Below are 25,336 nucleotides of genomic sequence, written 5' to 3'. Positions count from 1 at the left end.
TTTCAATTGTTTAAAAAAAATTTCAATTGCATATAAATAAAAAAACTATTTTCTTTCAAAAATTATTTTAAAATATTAAAAAAAATTAAATGTAAGAATTTCTTTATTAGTTTTTTGAAAATATTGTACCTTAATAACTAACGAAAAAACATGGACAGTTATAAGAAATTGAGTTTTGTATTTAAATAATTGAATTATTCTAGAAGAAATATCAGAAAATTGTTTAAAATAATTGATTCAGATATGAAGTTTAGTTGAAAATTATAAAAAATAATTGAATTCAGGTAGGGTCATAATTATAATTTTTATAAATTATTAAAATTCATAAATTTTACTCGTTTGCCGTAAACTTTCATATTTTCCTGTACAAATATTTTATAATAGAAAACAATTCTAATGTCAGTAAATTGTCAGGGAAATTGATAAACTGAAACTTGTGACCACCCTGGGTAAGGTACTAACTAGCTTTTGGTTATATGACTGGAAATACGTCAAAGGATTGACAGTATACGAAAACATCAGTTCTAAGACTTATTTTTAATAATTTTGCGAGGGGTATGACACTCAAAAATATAATTAAAAGAATAAATTAGAATTTTTATAGATAAAATAATCTTATATTTTCGAACATATTCCCTTCTTTTCAAACATATTCATATATTTATCGGCATTATTCCTTTATATTCAAACATATTCTTTGATATTCTCCTTGATATTCACGTATATTCAAACATATTCATACATTTGTCTAACTATTCTGAGTATTCCATATTCCCAAATATTCTCAAGTATTCCTGGTTGGGAATATATTCTTCGTACGCCCTGAATGAGAGTTGTTCACCCCTCGGGGAAAATTAACTTATGGGAGATTCTACTGCACTAAGAAAAGTGCAGGGCTTGAGACGCCCCTAGCAAGAACTCAGCAGTCCTTTATATGGTACTAGACGACAATTGCGCGCGCAAGCGCGCGCCAACAGTGTTTCGAGTTTGACGATGAAAAATTAATTTTCAAAACATAATTAAAAAATCAAATAATTAAACATAATTTATAAAAAATAGACATATTTATATAAAATAAATGATCATATTTAGTTTATTATAAAAAACATTTATTACATAAAGTAATACGAACAAAATCATAAAAAATTAGGCCTAATTTCCACAATTTTTGATTTTTCAAATACCAATAATTTGATAATTTTTCACCGAATCAGGTTCAACAATATGTCAATCGAAGCGTTTTTTAATGCTCTACAAGTTGGTAATGATACTTTTAAAGTTACTTTTATATTTTTCAACAAAATTTTCAAAAAAGTGTTATTTTCGAAAAATTTAGATTTTTAAAACTTTAATATCTCCGGCTAATATAGACGAAAAATGTTCAATGAAGGCTCAAAAGATTCGTCTGAAAAAACTCTACAAAACTACAGAAAAACATTTATAGGTGTCCTAACATTTTTTTAAGTTATGGCCAAAAAACGTTTTTTTACAAAATGAAAAAAAAATATAGTTAAACTTTATGAATCGGGCTGAAAATACTCTCATTTTATGTCCCCCGGAGAGGCCTACAATTTAAAAAAAATTGAGGCCTTTAGCTCTTTCTCGTTCTGAGATATTGAGGCAAATGTAATGTTAGTACACACACACACACACACACACATCGGGACAATTTTTTAAAATCCGTTTTCTGGACTTCAGAGATAAAATTACATAAAAATTTTTTTATATTGCCCATTCGTGCATAAAGTACTAAAAGATTAGGTATAATGAAAAAAAGTTTGTAAATATGTCAAAAAATCACAATCAAAAATTTTGCTAATACAATCCTTTCTCTATGAGGAAGCAATTTCGAAACGGTTCTTGGTATTTATTCAAAAATAAATTTTATTTACTTTTAAAATACATATACATTTATTTTATAATTAATTCAGGGTGTCCTGCAAGTACTAAGAAAAAAATTTCCTGACTTTCCCTTGACTCTTCCCTTCTCTTTTTTATAACAAATCTTTAACAAAAAAAATTATGTGAGCTGGTAAATATTAACGTAATTTTATGATAGTGAACTTAAACACTTTATTTATCATCATTATAAACCTTCTTTTGTTGTAAACAAAGTATTACACACATAAAATCTAAAAAAAACGAAGATAAAATAATTTAATTATTTGTTTATTGAAAAACCACGATCTAAAGCCGCGTTCCCATGAGATAAAATTAAAATCATTTCCACAAAGCTTTTAAATTAAAAAAGCCTTTTGATGATGATTTCAAAAATGAAAGAGAACCAATAAACGAAAGTGATTCACTCATTCAAGTATCTGGTCGGCTGAAAATTTAAAAAATAAAAAAATCTATTTCTTATGAAATTTTAAAAAAATTCCTGATTTTGATTAAAATTCCCTGACTTCCCTGACCGCTGGACACCCTTATTAATATATTAATTGTTTATATATTATTTATTATTAAACTTTTTTATAATATAAATATAATTTTATTTATAACAAAAAATTGTAGGATAATAAAAAATTAATAATAAATAAATTTTAAAATACAATATACCGTCAGAAATTGTCAGTACGAACGACGAGCGAGCTAAGAAAAATTGCTGCTGAAATTAAATTAACATAGTTTATTATTGGAAAATGCAGCAATTTTTCTTAGCTCGCCCGTCGTTCGTACCGACAATTACTGACTGTAGTGTATATTTATTTTAAATCAATAATATAATTATTATTAATTTTAAAACGTCCCAATGGGAAATAGCCATTAGTCTACCATTGGTGCATTAATGGCCCAATATTGGAAGCCATTGGTTTTCTCTTGGTTTATTATTAGCACCCAATAATGGACCACTAATGGTAAAATCGTGGGATGTCCACGCCGATGCCAATAATTGGCAACCATTATTGGCACATTATTGGCTGCCATTAAAAAACCAATAATAAAAAAAAATTTTTTATTAAATTTTATTAAATAATAAATTTATTTATTTAATAATAATAATAATTATTATTATTATTATTATTTTTATTTATTATTCTTAAAAATATTAATTTTTTTAATTAATTATTTTATAGAAATGGTTATTATTTTCTATCACATCGAAATGTGAATAACCCTTTCGTTCAGAGTCTAAAAATTATTTACCTCACATCCATCAGTGCAAAAATAGGAGAGGACGGGCAGAATAAAATTCCACAAATATTCGTGAGAATGCTGCCTCCTTATATACTTTTCAAGTTCCATGTTAGTTGCGAGAGAGTTTGAAACAACACCTCCTGCGGAGCGTTGAGAAATTGTTGAAATTATCATGTAGTAAGTATGTAGTTCGCTCAACGCCTCATAGGAGGTGTTGCGCGAAACTCTCTCGGAACTAACACGAAACTTGAAAAGTATATGGGCGAATCCACGGAACCGTGCGATTTAAACATAAAAATATAAATATTTTTAAATTACAAGCACACTTTTTATTTTTAGATATATATGTTCGAAATTTATTCAAGAACAAAATTTTCTGTGCGTGAATCATTTTTATTTATTGCTGAAAGCATTGTAATTAAAAAGTATGTTGAAATTTTGATTGGCAAGATGTCATTTTTGAACTAAAAAAACAAATGAAGACAACTGAAATATGTATAATAATCAATTATATTCTAGTCGATTTTTCTAAGTATAGAAAGTTTTTACAAATGTTTTTACCTATTTTTATTTATTTCTTATAATTTACTTCAATAGGAATGATTGTTTATTTGTATATTTATTTTATATTTCTTTTACGAGTTTTAAAGTGCAAACAATAAAATTATAACGTATTTAACAATTCAGAATCTTTATTTTCACAAAATATTCTTAACATTTTACTTTTTAAAACTTTTTTAAATTGAAAATCAAAAAGATTATTTGCTTACCATTGTGAAAAATATTTTCTAACCCGTATTTCTAGAATTTGACATTTCTGAATATAAACAAACATATCGACCTTCCAATAATTAAAAATTGATATATTCACACTTATGAGATCGAGTCTTTTAAAGATGAAAATTCCACAACATTTTTATATTGAATATTTTTAAAATGTTTTAATTGGAATACATATTTAGCATTTAGAATTATGAATATTTATAATAATATCTACCGTTCACACAAAGTTTCAACCGATTATTTTTAAGCTATAAGTGTGCCATTGAAAAAAAGTATAAATTTATAATCATTCACGTTTGAAGGTGTAGACATAAATATTGTTTTATTATCTTTATTTTTAAAGGCACACGCTTAAGTAAGGTCTCAATTTATTCATTTTTTCATAAGGAATAAGCTCATTCAAAATAAAATTAGAATTGCATTACCGCTGAAAGCACAAAATGAAGAAAACCTTGGACTTCCTGTTACTGAAAAATGGGAGTAACATTGCTTGCCAATTAGTTTTAATAAAGGAGCACATATTTCTTTCGATATGCAATAGATTTTAGAATATTAGAAGAATTATTTACAACTTTTCTTGGATGATTTTAATTTACGCTGAAAAAGTTATACACGTTTAAGTCGAAGAGAAGCCCAAAGAAACAAATCAAATTTAATTTTTTAAGTACACATATGACTTTTTATTTTACATAAAGATTATAAAAATTATGGTTTTATTTGATTATTCTGTTATATATGTTATCTGAGAGACGTTGACATTAAAAAAAATTATATAATGTTAAAAAAATTGTTTAAATGAGGAGTAACATGAAATCACACGGTTCCGTGGATTCGCCCATATAAGGAGGCAGCATTCTCACGAATATTTGTGGAATTTTATTCTGCCCGTCCTCTCCTATTTTTGCACTGATGGATGTGAGGTAAATAATTTTTAGACTCTGAACGAAAGGGTTATTCACATTTCGATGTGATAGAAAATAATAACCATTTCTATAAAATAATTAATTAAAAAATTAATATTTTTAATAATAATTAATAATAATAATAATCAATCAATGAAATAAATAAAATAATTATTAAATAAATAAATTTATTATTTAACAAAATTTAATAAAAAACATTTTTTTTATTATTTGTTTTTTAATGGCAGCCAATAATGTGCCAATAATGGTTTGCCAATTATTGGCATTGGCGTGGACATCCCACGATTTTACCATTAGTGGTCCATTATTGGGTGCCAATAATGGGACAATAATGGAATGGTGGCTCCCATTATTGGGCCATTAATGCGCCAATGGTTTTTTTCCCATTGGGGTTATATAATAATAAAATTCTTTTAATAACCAAACACTTTTATTTATTATTAATGTTGTCAGTTTCTTCTGACCTTCTTTTCTCTGTTGGTTTATGTATTTCTTTAATAATGTTTTTTAAAATTAATCTTTTTAAATTTATAGATAATACACACTTCTCAGATGAAGCAGATAAATATACGTTTTATTATCTGCAATGAAAGACATTAGTAAAATTAATTATTTTATTAGTTATTAAAATATGTATAAAATTTTTATATTGAATTTAATCTTTCATAACATTTTTTAACATTTAATTTTAACAATTTTAAATATTTTATATTAGAATAAATTAAATATTAATATTATTTACATAAATTAAATATATAAAACTTAATCATTTAAAAATTAATTCAATTAAATTTATTTAATAATTATATTTATCTAAATAATTTCTTATCAATAATAGTCAATGAAATATAAATAAGTTTCCTTAAAAAGCACATATTTATTAATTTATAATTTATTTAATTGGATTAAATCACTTTATTACGTCAATAATATATCTAAAGGAATCGCGTTAATTAAGATAACGATTTTCACGAACGTATTTCCAGAAAAGATTGAGACTATTTTTTTAAGTACTTGAAAGACGAAGATGATGAAAAAGATTTGGATAAAGGGAATATAGCCCTCTTACCCACACTACTTTTATTTTAATGTTTAAGTATATGTTCGTATAGTGAATGAACCTCTCTATTTCAAGTGTTTAAAAGACAAAGATAGAAAATATGAATTCAGCCAATTGAGTATAGCTCACGAGTGAAAGCAACCAATGGGATAGGCGTTACTATACTTCGAGATATTTCGAGAGATTTTGGTTTAGAGATTTCTTATATAGGACTACAGCAAACACGTGATTCGGGAAGTCGGACGTCTCGTGCCGGACGTCTCAGTTCCCGAAAACGGGACCGCTGGTCGCCAAACTGTTTAATCCTCTCAAAAAGGAACTGTTTTAACCCTCAAATGGGGTGTCTGAACGCCCGACTGCACTTGAAGCACAGTAGCGCAGAGCAACTTTTAGCGGGACGTCTTAATTCCCACACTTCGCTCAGTGTAGAACTTAAACATTTTGGGCCAAAAAGACTAGAAACCGGAGAGATAGCTTGGCAATAATGATGGGGGCTATAAGTGTAGGTTTCATGGGAGGTGGCTCTGAAAAAATACAATGACCAGTGGACGAATTTCAGTATTCTGCGCATCGCAACATGTGTTTCAATAAATGAGGTTAGATTTACTAAAAAAAAATATTTTGTTGACGTTACCATTATTAATTACTATACCGTAAACTGGGGCTATTAAGAACAAAACTCTGTTTTCGGGTGGAGTTGATGCTATCTGCGCCGTGAATCGATAAATTGTGTTACTATTGCTTTTGAAAAATTGTTGCTGCGGCAACTGGCAATACTATTATACAATAATTGTGACTATTAATTATTTTCTGAACAGGAGTAGCTTGTAAGTGACTTAATGTGTTTTAGTGAAGTTTCAAACTTGGAATACATTTGATTGCCGAGATAAGTTGTTCCTGTTTTAACTTCTCAAAGTGATTGTTTTTTATTAAAGGGATTTCTTATGGGAAACTTTATTGAGTTTACTAAGTAATAAATATATTTATTTTGTATTTACAGTAAAATTTATGAGACAAAAACCAAATTCACAAACGGCGGGGCTATAGGGAACTCAATTCTTCTTTCTTCCGAATTGTTAAAGTGTGTTGTCAAAACGTAAGTTTTTCATAATTTCTTTTGTTTTTTATCACCTAATTTGGTTTTTAGCATTCATAGATGGTTCGAAATTGTAAAAGAGTGTTGGGACCTACAAGTCGCAAAAAACAAGTGCCTCTATCGTCGACCTTAACTGATGATACCAGCAACGTTTGAAACACACATTCGCTCTTTTAGTTTCGTTTTTACATTTGTTTTAAACTATGTGTGTGCTTTCGAGCAATAAACAATAACTTCTTTAACTTTAAATACGTTTTCCAATGGTTTTTACCGCCTTGTTCCTAATAGTCCCACTTTGTAAGGAATTACATTTATCATTCCACCTTTGATCAAAACAATTCTTTAACCCTTCAATGTGCTCGCCAAGATCAAGAAATTGAAAAGAAACAAAAAATTAAGGCAATATTTCAATACACAAAAAAGTTACAAGCCTTTAATGTTGAAATCTGTTTCTAATAGACCCAGTTTACGGTATGTAATAACTAGAACGAAAATTATTTGCCAGGTACACAATAAAGTGTATAATGAAGGAAGGAAGAAATGAAATTACGTAAAATGTCTAAATTAATTGAAAGAAAATTATATAGTTGTTCCTTAATCAGAAAAGGTCAACAACAAAGAAATTGTTAAAAATACTGTTATCACTTCATAAAAAGATTGAAAAAATTATTTACTGTTAATATGTTAAATGTTTATAAAACTTAACAAGTTGTAAATCCAGATGTTCATTACATAAACATTTTGCTTCCTCCTTACGATCAGCAAAAAAAATTTGCTTCCTCGTGGCGGAAGCATTAACGATAAATATATTTAATTTTTAAATCATTTTTAATACAATTTAACATTTATAAAATAATGTTCATTCGTCTTAATAGAAAGAATAAAATTTTCTTATACAGTAATATGAATCTAAATAAACAAAAAAATTTTTAGTAAAAAGGTGAATTTTTCAACTTTAATTGTAATTACACTGAAACCCCACTTATTTAAAGTCTCGTTTACTTAAAGTCGCGTTTATTTGAACCCGTTTTTGCTTCAGTTATTTTTAGTTAGAATCCACCCTAACACCACTTATTTTAGCTCATGCGCAGTACGCGACCAATGAAAAGATACTTACATTCCCATTGGTTGAGTTCAAACAAAACCAACCAATCATGTCAATTTATCGAATTAGGTCACCAATATAGGTTATGTCGACCAAAATACAAATAAACGCGACACTTCCTGTCGAATTGCGTGAGCCATGTTCAAATAAGTGGGATTTCAGTGTAATTCAGGGCTCGAACCAGTGAAAGTATTTAAAAATACGGACTTTACGGACCAAAAATGAAAAATTACGGACCATTTACGGACCAATTACTGACAAAAATATATAAGAGTACATTTTTCTTAAAACTATAAATTAGATTTTTTCATAACTAAATAACATTAAGATATCGATAAGCAATCGATTACTTCATGTTTTATAATAATTAAAGATAGAGTGATAAAATCATTATCAATTCAATTATTATTTTCAAGAATTTTTAACTAAAATTCTTCTGAAAATCGATTATTTTTAATAATTTTCGAAAAAGTTCTTTGACAATTTTCAAATCCATTTGTTTACAATATTCAATTTTACGAAATTTCAATTATTTGTAAATTCTTCAATTAAATATGTATATTAGAAAATAAAAACTTTAAATAATATAAAAAAATCAGCAATTAAACTTTTTCAAAAAAAAAATTAATTCCACAGAATTGTTAGTTAAAAATATGAAAAATTCAAATTTTCAAAGATTTGTATCTGAAACCTTTTCAAAATTTAATTATTTCTAAAACTTTACGCTCTAATACTTTTAATATTCAATTATAATCTAAAATTTTAACTGAAATCCATTTATAAATCAATTTTTATAAGAAAATTCTACGAGAATTTCATTATTTAAATACAAAAAAAACAATTTATTGAAAATTTATTGAATATTTACATATGTGACTGTCCACGAGAAAACAGGGCTTAGCTCCCAAACGTGAATTTCACAGGGCGAGCGATTGAAGTACTACGATTGAAGTTAACTACGCTTGAAATACCCATCTTTAAAACGATATATTGTCGAAAGTAGTTGATATTTTTAACTTTTGACTTTTGCATCTGAAAAAGCAACATAAAATCTGTCGATTACCATAAAAAACTCAAATTGATTTTTTGGACCTAAGCCGTGTTTTGTCGTGGACAGTCGACGATTGAAGTTAACTACGCTTGACATACCCAGCTTTAAAACGGTATATTGTCGAAAATAATTGATATTTTTAACTTTTGACTTTTGCATTTGAAAAAGCAACATAAAATCTGTCGATTACCATAAAAAACTCAAAATTTATTTTTTGGGCCTAAGCCCTGTTTTCTCGTGGACAGTCACATATGTTTCTTAAAATTGAATTTTTTTAAAGAATTGTATCTATCAATTTTCAAATAATTTGAATTCTTTTGCAAAATTTTATTAAAATAGTAGATATTAAAAATAATTAAATTAGGGAAAATTTTTGAAAATAATTGAAATTTTTCCAAGAATTTTATTAAAATTTTTGAAAATAATTGATATTGTGGAGAAGAATTTAATTATCTCTAAAATTTTAACGAGAATTTAAAAAAATTTTTGAACATAATTGAATTTTTGCGAAGAATTTTATTACTTTTGAAAATAATTGAATTCCTTCAATCATTTGTAATTTCTCTAAAATTATCCGAATTATATCGTATAACTTACGTACTTTACGGACCTTTTTCAATCGAATTACGGACTTTACGGACCTTTTTTCAAAAAAACGGACTTTTACGGACTTCAAGCAAAGTTACGGACTTTTACGGGATTTACGGACCTAGTTCGAGGAATGTGTAATTCTATAATTTTCAATAGAATGTATATACTTTATATACATTAATCGATTCGTCTTGATGCAAAGAATAAGATTTTTGATTTATTTTTCAATAAATAATAACATTTTATTGTACAGCAACATGATTTTTAAGAAAAAATAAATTCTTATTAAAAGTGCAAATTTTTTGCCTATAATTGGTTTTAATTCTATAAATTTACTCTCTAAATCTGAATATGTGAAAATTCACATATTTGTAAGTTATAAGTCGCTCTCTCGTTCAATAAGTGCATATACACTTATAATAAGTGAAATTTAACTCAGAATAAGTGAAAAATCCACTTATTTATAAGTGTATATATGCACTTGTTGATCAAGAAGACGACTTATAACGTACAATAAGTAAAATTTCACATACAGTCGGGCCGCAGAACTGTACGGTACCCCAGAAATAACGCCTCCACTTGATTTCAAACTGTACGCTGACGAACTCATTCCCACTATTTAATTTTCAGGACTGTACACTTATATATTTAAGGAGCAAGTTTTCAAAAGTTGATAAATATATTTTTTTTTAAATCGAGATAAACATAAATTTAATAATTTAAATATCTCACAAATCGTCATGTCCCTGCTAAATTAAAAAAAAAAATATTAACAGCGAATTTTCAATTTAAAAACTTTTTGACATAACCAAATTGACTTTTAATTTTTATGTTTGTTATTAGAACAAATTACCAAAACCTTAAAGTTACTTTATTATGTGAAAGTTTTATTAAAAACAGAACGTATTAAATATAAAAACATTGTTACAAATATTAAATATTACAAATTTTTTAGTTTGAAATTAACTGAGTGGTTATGTCAGGAAAGTCATTTATTTCGATTTCTCGAAATAATAAGAAAATAGGAATTTATCAAGTTTTGAAAACTTGCTCCTCATTTATCGTCTGGGACTATAATATACATAATTTTAGATTTAAAATTAATTAAAATCATAAAAATATATACTATTCTTATTATTATTATTTGACTGTCCCTCAGATTCTTCCTTAAAAGGCAACATTTTCAAATATACGGCACTGAATTTAATAGCGCCACCGTACACTGTGGAGCACTTAAAAACTAAAGCCAGCGTACAGTTTGGCGACAGCGTACAGTTTGAAAGCGTTCAGTTCGGAGGCCCGACTGTATTCAGATTTAGAGAGTAAATACAATATATACTTTATATATACCAATCGATCCGTCTTGGTGCAAAGAATAAGATTTTAAAAATAAATGAGAAAGATTTTCTTATACGGCAACATAATTTTGCGGAAAGAACTCATTTTTTGATAAAAATGCGAATTTTTCAGCGTTAATTGGGATTGACTCTATAAATTCTCATACATTATACTTTTTTTATCCCACATGCACAAAAATGGCGCTTTCTGATAGCAGACGATAGGGAGGAAAGTCATTCATTTCTTCGACCGTATGAAAATGGCGGCCGTGTTCTCCCATGGGCAAGAAAATTAGCTGTTCACATGCATTTTTCTTGCCCAAGGGAGAAAACGGCCACCATTTTCATACAAATCGAACAAGTGAATGACTTTTACTCCCTGTCGTCTGCTATCTGAAATCGCCACTTTTGTGCATTAGGAATAAAAAATATCGTAAGTAACACGAGAATAAAGGCAGCCAATTTCTTTACGATGATTTTTGTGACACGAGTAGATGGTCGAGGGCGCCCCGAGACCGGAACAAGTAAAGAAATCACCGTAAAGAAATGGCTGCCTTTATCCTTTTGTTGCTTAATATACTATTATATACCAATCGATTCGTCTTGATGCAAAGAATAAGATTTTATTATATATTAACTTCAATAACCAACTTAAAAATTTAAATAACTTTTAATACAATTTAACATTTATAAAATAAAGTGCATTCGTCTTAATAGAAAGAATAAAATTTTCTTAAACAGTAATATGAATCTAAATAAATAAAAAAAATTTTAGTAAAAAAGTGAATTTTTCAAATTTGATTGTAATTAATTCTATATTTTTCAATAGATTATATACTTTATATACATCAATCGATTCGTCTTGATGCAAAGAATAATATTTTTGATTTATTTTTCAATAAATAATAACATTTTATTGTACAGCAACATGATTTTTAAGAAAAAATGAATTTCTATTAAAAGTGCAAATTTTTTGCCTATAATTGGTTTTAATTCTATAAATTTAAATACAATATATACTTTATATATACCAATCGATCCGTCTTGGTGCAAAGAATAAGATTTTAGAAATAAATGAGTAAGATTTTCTTATACGGCAACATAATTTTGCGGAAAGCACTCATTTTTTGATAAAAACGCGAATTTTTCAGCTTTAATTGTGATTAACTCTGTAAATTCTCATACAATTTATACTTTTTATATACCAATCGATTCGTCTTGATGCAAAGAATAAGATTTTATTATTTATTAACTTCAATAACCAACTTAAAAAAAATTTTTTGAAAAAAAATTTTTTTTAGAAAAAAGTCAAAAAAAATTTTTTTTTTGAGAATTTTTTAAAGTCTATCAATCCATTTCGAGATATTTTTAGGATAAACATACCTGGTAAATTTTAGCCAAATTCGTTAAAACCTCTTTGAGTTATCGTGTTCACAAAAATCTGGATCCACACACACACACACATACACACACACATACATACATCCGGACAATTGTTCAGGGTCTTATATAACATAGTCCCATATAGAAGAAAATTTGTTAAAAGGATTTTTAAAAATTTTGTAAATTAAACGACTACAAAGCTTCCTCACGAGGAAGCAAAAACAGTTTTTTCTGAGAATTTTTTCAAGTTTATCAATCCATTTCGAGATATTTTTATGATAAATATACCTGGTAAATTTTAGCCAAATTCATTAAAACCTCTTCGAGTTATCGTGTTCACAAAAATCGGGATCCCCACACACACATACATACATCCGGACAATTGTTCAGGGTCTTATATAACATAGTCCCATATAGAAGAAAATTTGTTAAAAGGGTTTTTAAAAATTTTGTAAATTAAACGACTACAAAGCTTCCTCGCGAGGAAGAAAAAAGACTGAATGAACCAAAATATTAAAAAAAAATTTTTTAATTTAAAATATGTACCTATACAAATTTTAATTATCCAATTGAAAAAAATAAAAAACTGTAAGAAATACTATAAGTGTTTTGTAAATAGCTTTAAAAAGCCGACTTATTTTAAACACGCTCAATGAATTTCTGACATTAAAATACAGCATGTATTTGCATAATAAAGCATGTAATTGATTAAATTAATATTGAAACACGTGTTCATGTGCGCAGAATGCTGAAATTTGTCAACCGGTCATTGTACTTTTTCAAAGCCAACTCCCATTCAACCTGCACTTGTGGCCCCCACCATTATTGCCAAGCTATCTCTCCTGTTTTCTAGTCTTCTTGGCGCAAAATTTTTAAGTTCTACTGCACTGCAATATTTCTGAAAGCTCTGAAATTTGTTATTACAAATAGTGAAATAATAAAATAATAAAAAATAATTTCTGAAAAATGCATGACTTCTCGCATTTTTCTTATTGGTCAATAGAGCAGGCAACTTTTGGAGTCCAAAACGGGAGGTCCGTTTTTTTGAAAATGTTAAGATCTGAAATAAAAAACCAAGAAATTTGGGTTTTTATATCAATTTTTATAGAAAAATTACACTTTTTGAGTAACTTAATCGATCTTTAGCCAAAAAGACGCACATGTACTTCTAACGTTCATAGTATGTAAATTATGAAATTTCTTTGATTTTATGTTCCAGGTATTGTTGTTATTATTTTAAAACTTTGTTTAAAATAATTTAAAACTTACTTTGTCTGATCGGTGGCTCTGAAATAAACATCATCTGGAGCATCCATCCACGAAATTACTTGTTTCCGAGCATTACTTCTAGAGAGAGGTGGGTCATGAGGTATAGCGTGGGCGTGTGCAGCTCGTCCATTTAGAGGTGGCACAACGGACAATGTCGTTGGAGTCGCATGCTCGATCAAGTGTTTTGCGTGTAACGTCTGCGAATGGTGAATTCTTTTTGGTGGTGGTCCACCAGGTATTCCTACGTTTAGTGCAATACCTTCAAAAAATAAAAATTATTTTTTCTTTTATTTTTAATTTTGTCAATCAAATTAAACGATACACTCGGCAGTTGTTTATTGAATATTCTTTAATAAAGAATATTCTTTAATAAAATTGTTTATTGAATATTCTTTTCTGCACGGAAATTGAGTTGTTCAGTTCCTGGTTGTAAAAGCAATGCAAGAAAATAATTGTAAATTTTGTTTGTTGAAAAATAGTACTAAAATTTATTAATTTTAACGGTAAAAAAAATTAATTTTTTTATATAAGTATCGTCCTAAACGAAATACACAACAAAATAATGTCATTCAGTTTAATTAACACATTTTATTATTTTTTTGCATTTATCTTTTGCCCATATTTTTCCTTTTATATTATTATTATTTATATATTAGGGTAAACCAGACAGTAGTTGGACACTTAAGAAAATCTTTTTAACCCTCCGTCACACACATGAGAAAAAATTACGACTTTACACACGTTTAGAGGGAATCCCTCACCACATTGTAAAATAAGCAACATTACAACATAAACAAAGGAATCAACAAAAATTTAGTTTTAACACAAACTTACAAATATGTTGTAAATTATTCTAAATTATAAAATTAATTTTCGGTCTCAAAAATAAAAATTAATTACACGAATGCACATCTTCAAAGGAATTCCACTTGACATGTAAAAAAAATGTAACATTAACAAATAAGCAAAAAAATCATTAAACAATTCATTTTAATTATATTTATAATATAATTTTGTCATTAACTAACAGTGGAACAAAAAATGTTTTGAAAACTTGATTTTTTTATTTAACATAACCTCACTTTTTCGAGTTTTTTCTGGCTTTGAAGCTTCATAATTAAATATTAATTATGTTTAAACTAAATGTTTTTTTTTAGAAATGTGTTGAGGAGTAAATTGTCGAAAGGTATAGAAACTGATTTTATTTTGCAATGAGGAAAACAAAAGTTATTTAAAAAATACTGAAACCGTAGAGGGAATCCCTCCCTAGGTGTGTGACGGAGGGTTAATGAATGCTGTTTAAAAATTACAATTAAAATTTCTTTAAAATTTCTTCCATGTATAATTGTTCCTAATGTTCCTACAAAACTAGTATACCAATCATGTTTACAAAAGAAAATTTCTAATTCGTTAAAAAAATTTACAAAAAAAAGTAAGAATCCGACAGTAGTAAGCCACCTAAAGCAATCTAAAAAAAATATGAATTGCACTTTTAAAACAGTGTTAATTACACTGTTTTAAAAGTGCAATTCATATTTTTTTCGAATTCTTTTATGTGATGTTGTTCCTTACGATCACACAAAACTATTAAACCAATCATGTTTATGAAAAAAAAATTTCTATTCGTTAAAAAAATTAGTAAATAAACAAGTAAGAATCCGACAGTAATCGGCCACCTAAACCGACAGTAATCGGCTACTTAAAAAAGCTTTCAAAAACCGTAAAAAAAAATTTTTTTTCAATTACAAAAGCTTAGATTTGTTTATGATCACCTTAGAAATTATCAGCAACAAACAAAATATTTTTATCTCATACGGTTTTATAGCTATTCAAAATTGAAAAGTGGCCGACTACTGTCTGGTTTACCCTATATTATTATTTTATTATTATTCCAATAATCACGAGATTTTCATAAAATTAATTTACTTTGATTGTTTAAGTCGGTTGGACGAAATTTCATATTAAAATAAATTCTACATTTTGAGTAATATTTTCTTTAAATTCATCTCGAAATCACACATAAATTTCAAAGAATTACCATCGGAACCATTAATTTCATCGAAAGGCCTTGTGCGTTTTAAAATTGTTTGTTGAATTTGCATGGCTGGCTGCGGTTGAGGAGGTGTTAATGGCAATCTATCCAATTCTGGTTTGTTGGGTATTCTTTCGTACAGCAAACTACCATCTAAAAATGATATTTTTAAAATTTAGTCCTCCTACTTGAGTTAGTTTCTAAGATGAAATTATGAAAAAGTACATTGAAGAAAACAAACCTGGTGCTTTTGGAGGTCTTGGAAACGAGACACGATCCGGTTGCTTGCGCTGTGCTGGTGACGTGAGAGCAAGCCAGTCCCACTCGCCAGGTTGTCTTGGTGATGGATGATCACCTAGACGAGTCGCAATGTCAGTGACACGAGGACGGGATCGTGGTCGAACGGCTCTCGCTAAAATTCGAAGTTCAGTTGAACTTTTTGACGTTAATTGCGGTGAAGCACACAAATGTCTAAGTGGCGCTGCATTTACAGGCTGATGGGGAGCTCGCGCAGCATGACGTGTACGTAATTGTGCTGCACAAAGTCTACGAGCTGCACGTGCTAATGCCGATGTCCGCAAATAAAAGGCAGACCGTGTTTTCATAACAGGACGTGGAGAACCGCCGCCGCCACCGTTACCACCACCGCCACCACTACCTGATCCAGCTCCACGCAAATCGACACCATGAGCGCTGGCGTAATGACGACTAAGATGAGCTTTCAATTTAAATTCTTTTCCACATGATGGAATAGTACATCGATGTGGTCTGTGAGCACCGCTAATTCCTTTACCCTCTTCATCCGAGCCAGCTCCTCCTCTTTTCCGCTCTAAATCAGCGTCATCAATTCGCGAAGGAATCTATAACATAAAACAATTCATAACTCAAAAATTTTGACAATTAAACATAAATAAAAAAATAAGTATCTGTTTTTTTCCATACCGAATGGAAAAAAACATTTTTGGCCGATTATAAGAGGTCGAACGAAATCTCACGTGGAATCGCCAATATATCCTTATTAATAAAATCAATGTCTGTACATTGCTTAAAACTTCAAAATGTTAAGATGATTAGTTATTATGGACATCAGAGATTCCAAAAATATTCTTAAAAAATTTAATGTATGTACGTATGTATGTCTGTCTGTCACAAAAACTTTGTACACCAATCACACAAAAACATGTAAATCGATTTAAGTCCAACTTGGTAGGTTATTAGGTATTGGCCCAAGGAAGGTTTATAAATTTACAGATTTAAAAAATATTAATTAGAACGGGAGATATTCAATTTTTTCAAAAAAATCGAAAATTTCAAAATTTTTTATTTTTTTATGGATTGCTTTTAAAGTTTTTATACTTGAGTATTACATGTTATTTAGTCACATTTTAGCATAATTTTGCAAAAAATAAAGTCCTATAACTAATATGTAAGTATAAAAATGTTTTCAAAAAATCGAAAATTTCAAAATTTTACATTTTTTATGGATTGCTTTTAAACTTTCTATATTTGAGTATTACGTGTTATTTGGTCACATTTTAGCATAATTTTGCAAAAAATACTATCCTACAACTAAGATGTAAATATAAAAATATTTTCAAAAACTTCAATAAATGGAAAATTTCCAAATTTCACATTTTTTTATGGATAGCTTTTAAACTTTCTAAAATTGAATATTATGTTACTTAGTCAGATTTTAGCATAATTTTGCAAAAAATACTATCCTATAAGTAAATATAAAAATATTTTCAATATCAAAAAATCGATACTAATTACTATGAAGTTTAATTGAGTAGTATTTTTGGAGTCTCTGATTAATATTTTGACGTCAAAATAGTGTAATTTAGAATTATTTATCAAATTAATCTAATACTAGCAGAGCTACGGGCGCGCGATATTTCTGTTTTTGTCTTCTGATACTCAAGACCTTATTTTATTGTGTGTATATAAAAATGTGACTAAGCTACTCGAGTTCTAATACCAGTCAGGTAGCTATAAATGTCCTAGGAGCGCTCATTGACAATTGAGGAGCTGGATTCTAGAACCGGCTCTTCGCTCGGAATGCACGCGCTAATATCAGTCGGGTAGCAGTGACAGGCCCAGAGGCGCTCACTGCCACCCGACTGGTATTAGCGCTTACGGTCCGAGCGAAGAGCCGGTTCTAGAATCCAGCTCCTCAATTGACTTCTGTTTTAGTACTTGCGTCGACTCACGACCAGCGAGCGTGTATAGAAATTTTTTTTAATTTTTCTTTCCCATATCATATTAGCCACTTTGAAATTTTGAAAACAAACATCGTATTCGTAATCAGCGACCCTAAAAACCACCGAGTGACAAAATTAAGATCAATTGCATAAAGTAAAAATTTTGTTCCATATTAGATTAGATTTTTGTTTGTTATTAAAAAAATTATTTATTTAATTAAAATCTAATCCTGTATTATTATTAACATTATTACAACCATTATTCACATGATTCTTTATGTTTATTGTTATAGTAGATTATACAAATGCAATATTATAGATAAAAAACCTAACTGGTCGGTTTACCCCAGGAGGTGGGTCAAACCGGTCAGTTGACAAAATTTTTTAAAGTTAACGCAGCAACTAAACAATGAAAGATAAAGTAGGTATAGATGTCTCTGGGAAAAAGTTGCACAATTAAATTATCTTTCAAACAACTCATTGAAAAATGAAATCGGTTGATTCATTTAGTCACAAGAGTAAAAAACCGTTAGTATGGCTTTTTTGCCCCACTGAATATTAACACCATAGACAGGGAAATGTCATAAAAAATTTTTCAGGGAAATTAAGAAAATTGAGACTTTTTTCGACTTACTTTAAAAAATTGCCACTTTTTCGTCTTTTCCTTCAAACTTGAAACATCAAAATACCACAAATTTTAGTAAAAAAGTGCAAGTTATTTTGATTTTGATAATGCGAAAAGTAACTATAAACAAATTATTAAAAAATTGTTTTTGAATCATTTTTTTAAACATAATTAAATTTTTGAAATATATGTATAATAAAAATCTTTTTGAATAGTTGAAATTTTGTAAAATTTAATTGAAAAATAATTCATTTCTTTTAAGTATTTTGTTATAAATTTAAAAATTAATTTTTAAAGAATAAAAAGTCTTTAAAGGCCAATTTAAAAATAAAATTTATTGAAAATTAGCTTCTAATTTTTTAAAATTTAATATTTTCAATTTATATTTCCAAAAATCTAAATACATACAACAATAATATTTTAGAATTATTTTTAAAATTTTGGGAAAAAAACATTTATATGCAAAATTTTAATTGACATTCATCAAAAAATTAATTAGTTTTTTTTTAATTATACAAAAACTTTTTTAAAGAAAACAATTAAAATTTGGTGAAATCTTTTAAAAGTAATAGAATTTTTACTAAAAATTTTAATAAAAATGATCAAATTTTTGGAGAATTTTAATTATAAACAAGACCATAATTTCTCAAAAAATTCAATAAGTCCAAAAAGTAAATATATTTATAAATTTTTATTTACATTGTTCGAAGATAATTGAATCTTAAATAATTATACGAATTAGTTTTTAAAAATATTTGCGATTGTTCACAACCAGAGGCGGAGTGGGGGTCAAAAATTGGAGAAAAATTGTCCATTTGGTTTATGGAACATCGATTAAATTTATACCTCTCACTCATACCTCGTTCTCGATCTCCCTCTCATTCACTCCTTAATCTATCTGTGAGTGAGAAAAGAAAAATAATTAGCCAATAAGGAAATAAGACGCCCTTTTCGTATTTTGGCTTGAAAGTGAAATTCCCCACTTTTCTTTCCCCTATCAAATTCTGTTCCTCTCTTTCTATCTGACACGGAAAATGGAGAAAACATGATACCCCCTTCTAAACCCAAAAAGTAGGCATTACTTTCTTAACTATTCGAAAGCGAAAGAGTTCGCTCCTACTCTAAACTAAAAGGAGAGACAATACCTCCCTCCCCCTCTTTCTCTCTCACTGTGAAGAGAATATAGGGTAAGTGATAGTAAGTTCGGCCACCCCCCAGTGGTCGGCCACTTTATCTTATTTTCCGTGAAATTAAAACAAATCACTAATGTCGAAAGGTGAAATTTTTTTTTAATTTTCCTGATAACCTAAAGTTCTGCGATAAACAAAAATATTGCATAGTAAAAACTCTTAAGTGCTTTAAAATAATTCGAGAAAATAAAATTTCACGTTATGGTACATTTGACAGGTGCTTAGTAAGCGACGAGACTTAGTGTATACATCTGACATAACCTATAATGCGTGACTTTAAACACGTAATAATAAAAGAATACAACAACGTTTCTTTCAAAATAATATTTATTTTCAACAAAAAGACTCTAGATTTTACGTTCTAATATCAAATTAAATAAAAAACTTCGTAGATTAGCTAATATTTATTAATATTTATGGTGGCCGACTACTGTATCTGTTGTGTCCGACTATTGTATCAATGGCCGACTATAGATGTTTTCTACTTTTTGTGAAATTATTGTTTTATTTCGTTGCATAATGATCATTCGTTAAAGAAAATTAGCAAATTTTTATCGCAAAAGTTCCACGAACTCATAACAAATAGTTAAAAATTCGAAAAGTTGACCATTTTTTGGAAAAAAAATAAAATGTTCCGGTCTGTCCTTAAGTGGCCGTAGACTGTATCACTTACCCTATTATAAGGAAAGACTAACTTAATATATATATATATATATATATATATATATATATATATATATATATATGTAGATATAATAATAATATTCGCCTCTCTTTCCCTCCCACTCTAAACTAAAAGGACAGGCGATACTTCCCTCTCTTTCTCTCTATCAACTTTTCTCTTTCACTGCGGATGGAATGTACACGCTCTGGACAGACTGAATGAAAGAATTCGAAGATTATTATAGCTAATTTTCAAGAACTTCAGAAATATTGAACATGGAAATTTTTTATGATTAAAATGATATTGCCGGATGTCAAGAATTGTAAGTCACCTTTGATACAATACAAGCATATTATGCCACTAGGCAAAAACTTATATGTTAAAACGTTTTTTATTTTAACTCTAGATTTAACTTTTAGAGATGTTTTGAGCAATGTGAAGACAAAAGTTAACACAGTGTCTATTTTTGTTTAACAAAATTTCCTGCTTTGTCGAAATTTTTCACGGTTTATCTTTTTTTGTCAAATTTAAATTTACTTGATTTTATCCATAAATAAATCTACAAATGGCTATAAAAATTTACTTATTTTATGAAAATACTCTTTCTTAAGTTCATATAAATATAGATTATAATACTAGCTGTCGTACCCGTCTTCGACAGTTTTCTGTTTCTACTAATACATTTAACAGGGTATCTACCAAACGGGAAAAACTGGAAAAAGCTGGGAATTTGCCGAACCGGGAATTTTCCTATCAAATTAAGAAAAAGTTTCATTATATTAATTCGCTTTTAACTTTAATTTTTATTGATGTATAATATTTATGAAAACAGACCCAAGTCAAAATTTAAGCCCTACTTTCAGCCTAAAATATAGGTCTTATGTTAGGTTTTAGCAGTCGTGGAAAATTTGATAAATTTTTAATACATAAATTAATTAAAGTACTACAAATTGACAAATATTGTTCTCTGCATTTGAATTGGTTAAAATAACTAATTTGATAATAAAAAGTAGACACACTGTTAAATGTATTGGTAGAAACTAAAACCCGTCGAAGACGGGTACGACAGCTAGTAATTAATATATATGTAATTATATAAATGTTAAAATGCGACAAATTCTTGTCAATATCTTTATACTTTGTAAAGGGTTTATGACTCTTACAATTAATTATTTTAAAATAATTTTTGGAAGATAATAGTTTCTTAATTATATCCAATTGAAAAATTCTCAAGCAATTGAAATTTGGTAAAATCTTTTTAAAATAATTGAAATTTTGAAAAATATAAATAAAAATAATCAATATTTTTGAAGAATTCGGATTTTTTTAATTTCACTTTTTTGCATTATTATTAGGGGAAAGGCTTGCATTGACATGAGGGAATTTTCCTCTCATTATTATCTTTTGATCTATTCTGGAAAATGAGCGACCTTACGGTATTTTCACCGTAGGTGGCGCCTGTTCTCGGCCACTTACCGGTAAAGCAACGAAAATTGAGTAATGAATTACATGAAGTGCTGTGTGGTGCGCGTGTACGGTTCGTGCGAATGTGACTTCGCTCACCGTCGACATATAAGCGGATCACCGAACGATGTACTTCGAGAACTATTGTCAGACCTCTCATTGCACAGAGAGGTCGAATGTAGTTTGATTTTGAGCAATAAAAGCAAACTTGAAATCACACAAGCTAGCTTGATTTTTCTCCTTACACCTATTTCCTACATTTCCATGCTACGAGCCTCGACCAGCAGCCAGAAGGAAGGAAGGAGGGAAGGAAGGAAGCTATTCTCCAGCCGCCCTGGGTCCCCCGCCGCCTGCCTGCCAAATCTCTCCTATCTACGGTGCCAGCTCATCGCTCTCGACCGACACGGTGCCACGTACCGAATCAACTCCCCCCCGCCGCCTGCAGTACTAAGGCCCCCACTGTCCGCCTCTCTGCCCCGCACGCACCTTCCCCCTATCTCGCTCGCCGACCATGATAGGGTTCGACAAGCTAAGGCTTTCGCTGCAGCAGTGACTGCACAATGCAATTCAGAGGGTTGCATTGGTTCCCCACGAAGTTCTCCGGCGTTCTCCACTTGCTATAGTCCGGAGTTCGACCACACCGATTTCTCCACCTTACTAGAGGGTTACGAGTCCCAATAAGGGTTAAAAAAAAACTTTCCATCCCCTAGTATAAAAATTCAAACTGCCCTCTTAAAGGTTTCACATTATTTTCGTGAAACAAAAAAATTTGACGAGAATTCCCCTAACCAAAAAAAAAGGGAAATTCGCCCATGTCAAAATGGCGCCCAACGTGGGGCCCGAGTTAAAAAAGTTACTTTTACCCACCCTGCTTGTCTCAAATGCTCTTCTCGAAAGAAATTAATTTTTCTTTTCTTAAATGCTCTCCAGTGAGGAAATTAATTTTTCCTCTTTCAAAAACCGCCCCCTGTGGCTTCCAATTATTTCTTAAAAAATTTCTTCCCCCTGTGGAAAAAATTCTAAGTCACCCTCTCCTGTGGGACTTAGATTAAAATTAAATGCCAACTACCCCCTGTGGTAGAAAATTCTAAGTCACCCTCTCCTGTGGGACTTAGCTCAAAATAAAATTCCAATCACCCCCTGTGGTGCACATTGTTAAAAAAAAAAATATTTTTTTTTCTTTTCTCTCCACCCTGTGGAGCTCTTATTGTTTTAAATCCTCCAATGGTCCAGACCAATTAAATCTGGTGGCGCCCTCCTTTAAAATATTTTTCGTTTTTCGTTTCAAAGGTGAAAAATAATGCCTGTTGAACGAACACCTCCAACTAATACCTCTATTTCAAATTCTCTTCTTGATCAATCCGATTTTGCGGGATTTGCAAATACCCCCCCTCCCCATTCCATGATGTCTCGGCGAACGGAAGAACCGACACCAGGCCCGTCCGGAACGCAGCCTCCTGGATACCGTACACCTGCAGCTGAGAGAACTTCACCGCCAGCCTACAGTGATCTCATCCCTGGATTCTCAAGACGAATTACTTCAGGCAACCTTGGAAATCAACCCCCTATTGGCGGGACTCCACGTCCGGTAAATCCGAGTCTTGGAAATCAACCCCCTATGGTCGGGAATCCACGTCCAGTAAATCCGAGTGCCAATCAACCAAGGCAGTCACCCCTTGTAAATTGGGATGAGCTGAGAAACCTACTACAGATCATCACCACTAATCCCACCGTGGTAAAGCCGGAATTTCACGGCAAGGAACATGAAGATCCTCGAGACTTCCTACGAAGGATGGAGGAATATTTTGTAACTATGGTCACTCAAGATCAACAGAAGGTGGACCTTGCTGCTGAAGGACTTCATGGCGCAGCAGAAAAGTGGTGGGACACTTACAAAGGAATTCCCTTCGAGTGGGCTAGGTTCAGCGAATTGTTCCTTCACAAATACGACGGACCAGTTGTCACGGGTCGGCTGCTATCCCAGCTGTACTCTCAACGTCAAACCGAGAAAGAGCCGGTGGGAGTATTTTTACAAAAGAAGATCCTACTTTTCCAGCGGTTACAACCGGATACACCGGAAGCAGTCAAAGTGGCTACGCTACTCGAGCTTCTACGTCCGCAAGTTCGGCAGGGGATCAGAGCTTCCCAACCTCAAGACCTTGGAACGTTGATGACACGCGCAGTTGAAGCTGAGTTCGACGAAGCAGATGTTGATCGTACTAATAAACGTTCAGACAAACCTCGAGCACAACCCTCTTCGAATCCTACCAGTGCTACTACCTCTCAACTCATTGAAGGCAAGAAGAATCAACTTCCCCAGTGCTGGTTTTGTGAAGATCGTCACTTCGTCCGTGATTGCCCCAAACGAGTTTCCCCGGAACAGCAGACTTCGTCCGACCAACAGGGAAACTGGCGAAAGGGGGCAACTCGAGGCCCTGCTGCCCCCCAATAGCTCACCTTTCGAGTATATGTACTCAAAGAACATTCGTTCCAATTTTTTCTGTTCAATTTAATGATAAAATAGTTAGAGTTTTGTTTGATTCGGCCTCTACCGACAATTTTATTCAACCCTCTTACCTCTCTCCCCTACAGTTAAATAAGTTAACCCCTTTTACCGAGAGAGTAGAGGTAGCAAAAAAAGGAGTAACCCTTAATATTCTCGGAGAAATTAAATTAAAATTTCAAACCACTAACCGGACTATGGAAGCAAGGTTCCTAGTTTCGGATCAAATTTCCAATCCCATGATCTTAGGGGACCCATGGATAGAGGAGCACCAAGTAGTCTATGACCGATCCCGCCGATGTATCCATGTGGGAAAACAAAACCGAGATACAATCTATTTTGAAAACCAAACTCCTTCTTACTTGGTAGAGGATCCTGATCCTTGTTTAATTAAGGCGGTATCTGACATTCCGACAGATTACCGAACATTAATTTTAAATGTTTTGTCTCGGTTTCGGGAAACCGTTAACCCTGTGGGTCCATTGACTCAAACCAATTGCATGGTCCACAAAATCGAGCTTTTACCTCACCAGCCATTTCGAATTCGTCCTTACCGCTGCAGTCAGGAAAAAAGAGACTTCATGATGGAACAAAAGGATGAAATGCTGAAGCAAAAAATCATCGAACCTTCAGATGCCGACTACAGTTCTTCGGTCGTCATTGCCTCCAATCGGGCCGGAAAATTAAGATTCTGTACCGATTACAGAAAATTAAATTCGTTCACCAAGGATGCAACTCCGGAAATCCCTCGGATCCATGACATTCTCAAGGAGGTGGGAAGAGCTACAGTCTTCTCTGTGATCGACTTGAAAAAAGGATACTGGCAAGTACCGTTGGATGAAGCTTCCAAAAAATACACGGCTTTCACCTTACCGGATGGAGGAACTTATCAATACCGGGTGATGCCTTTTGGGTTGAAGA

At 30.5% G+C, this 25,336-nt stretch overlaps 2 protein-coding genes across 2 annotated transcripts in view; one reads left to right on the top strand and one right to left on the bottom strand.

Moving 5' to 3' along the window:
• Positions 1 to 25,336, bottom strand: part of LOC122508312 (metastasis-associated protein MTA3) — a 231,998-nt gene that overhangs the window by 13,609 nt on the left and 193,053 nt on the right. The window contains exons 8-10 of the mRNA XM_043621586.1: positions 16,010 to 16,628; positions 15,775 to 15,921; positions 13,737 to 13,995 (exon numbers count right to left, since the gene is read on the bottom strand). Coding sequence (XP_043477521.1) covers positions 13,737 to 13,995; positions 15,775 to 15,921; positions 16,010 to 16,628 — 1,025 coding nt within the window. The remainder of the gene's footprint in view (positions 1 to 13,736; positions 13,996 to 15,774; positions 15,922 to 16,009; positions 16,629 to 25,336) is intronic.
• On the top strand, positions 20,640 to 22,629 carry LOC122508315. Its single transcript, XM_043621591.1, has 2 exons — positions 20,640 to 20,770; positions 21,804 to 22,629. Exon 2 carries the CDS (start codon positions 21,949 to 21,951, stop codon positions 22,591 to 22,593), a length of 645 nt encoding a protein of 214 aa, XP_043477526.1. The 5' UTR covers positions 20,640 to 20,770; positions 21,804 to 21,948; the 3' UTR covers positions 22,594 to 22,629.

The sequence above is a fragment of the Leptopilina heterotoma genome, unplaced genomic scaffold, assembly GCF_015476425.1.
Source record: "Leptopilina heterotoma isolate Lh14 unplaced genomic scaffold, ASM1547642v1 Lhet_530, whole genome shotgun sequence".
NCBI lineage: Eukaryota > Metazoa > Arthropoda > Insecta > Hymenoptera > Figitidae > Leptopilina > Leptopilina heterotoma.
This window is presented reverse-complemented; position numbering and strand designations above follow the sequence as displayed.

Excerpts from the sequence above, each read along its gene's own strand:
- LOC122508315 (XM_043621591.1), top strand. The coding sequence starts at position 21,949 with ATGAATTACATGAAGTGCTGTGTGGTGCGCGTGTACGGTTCGTGCGAA.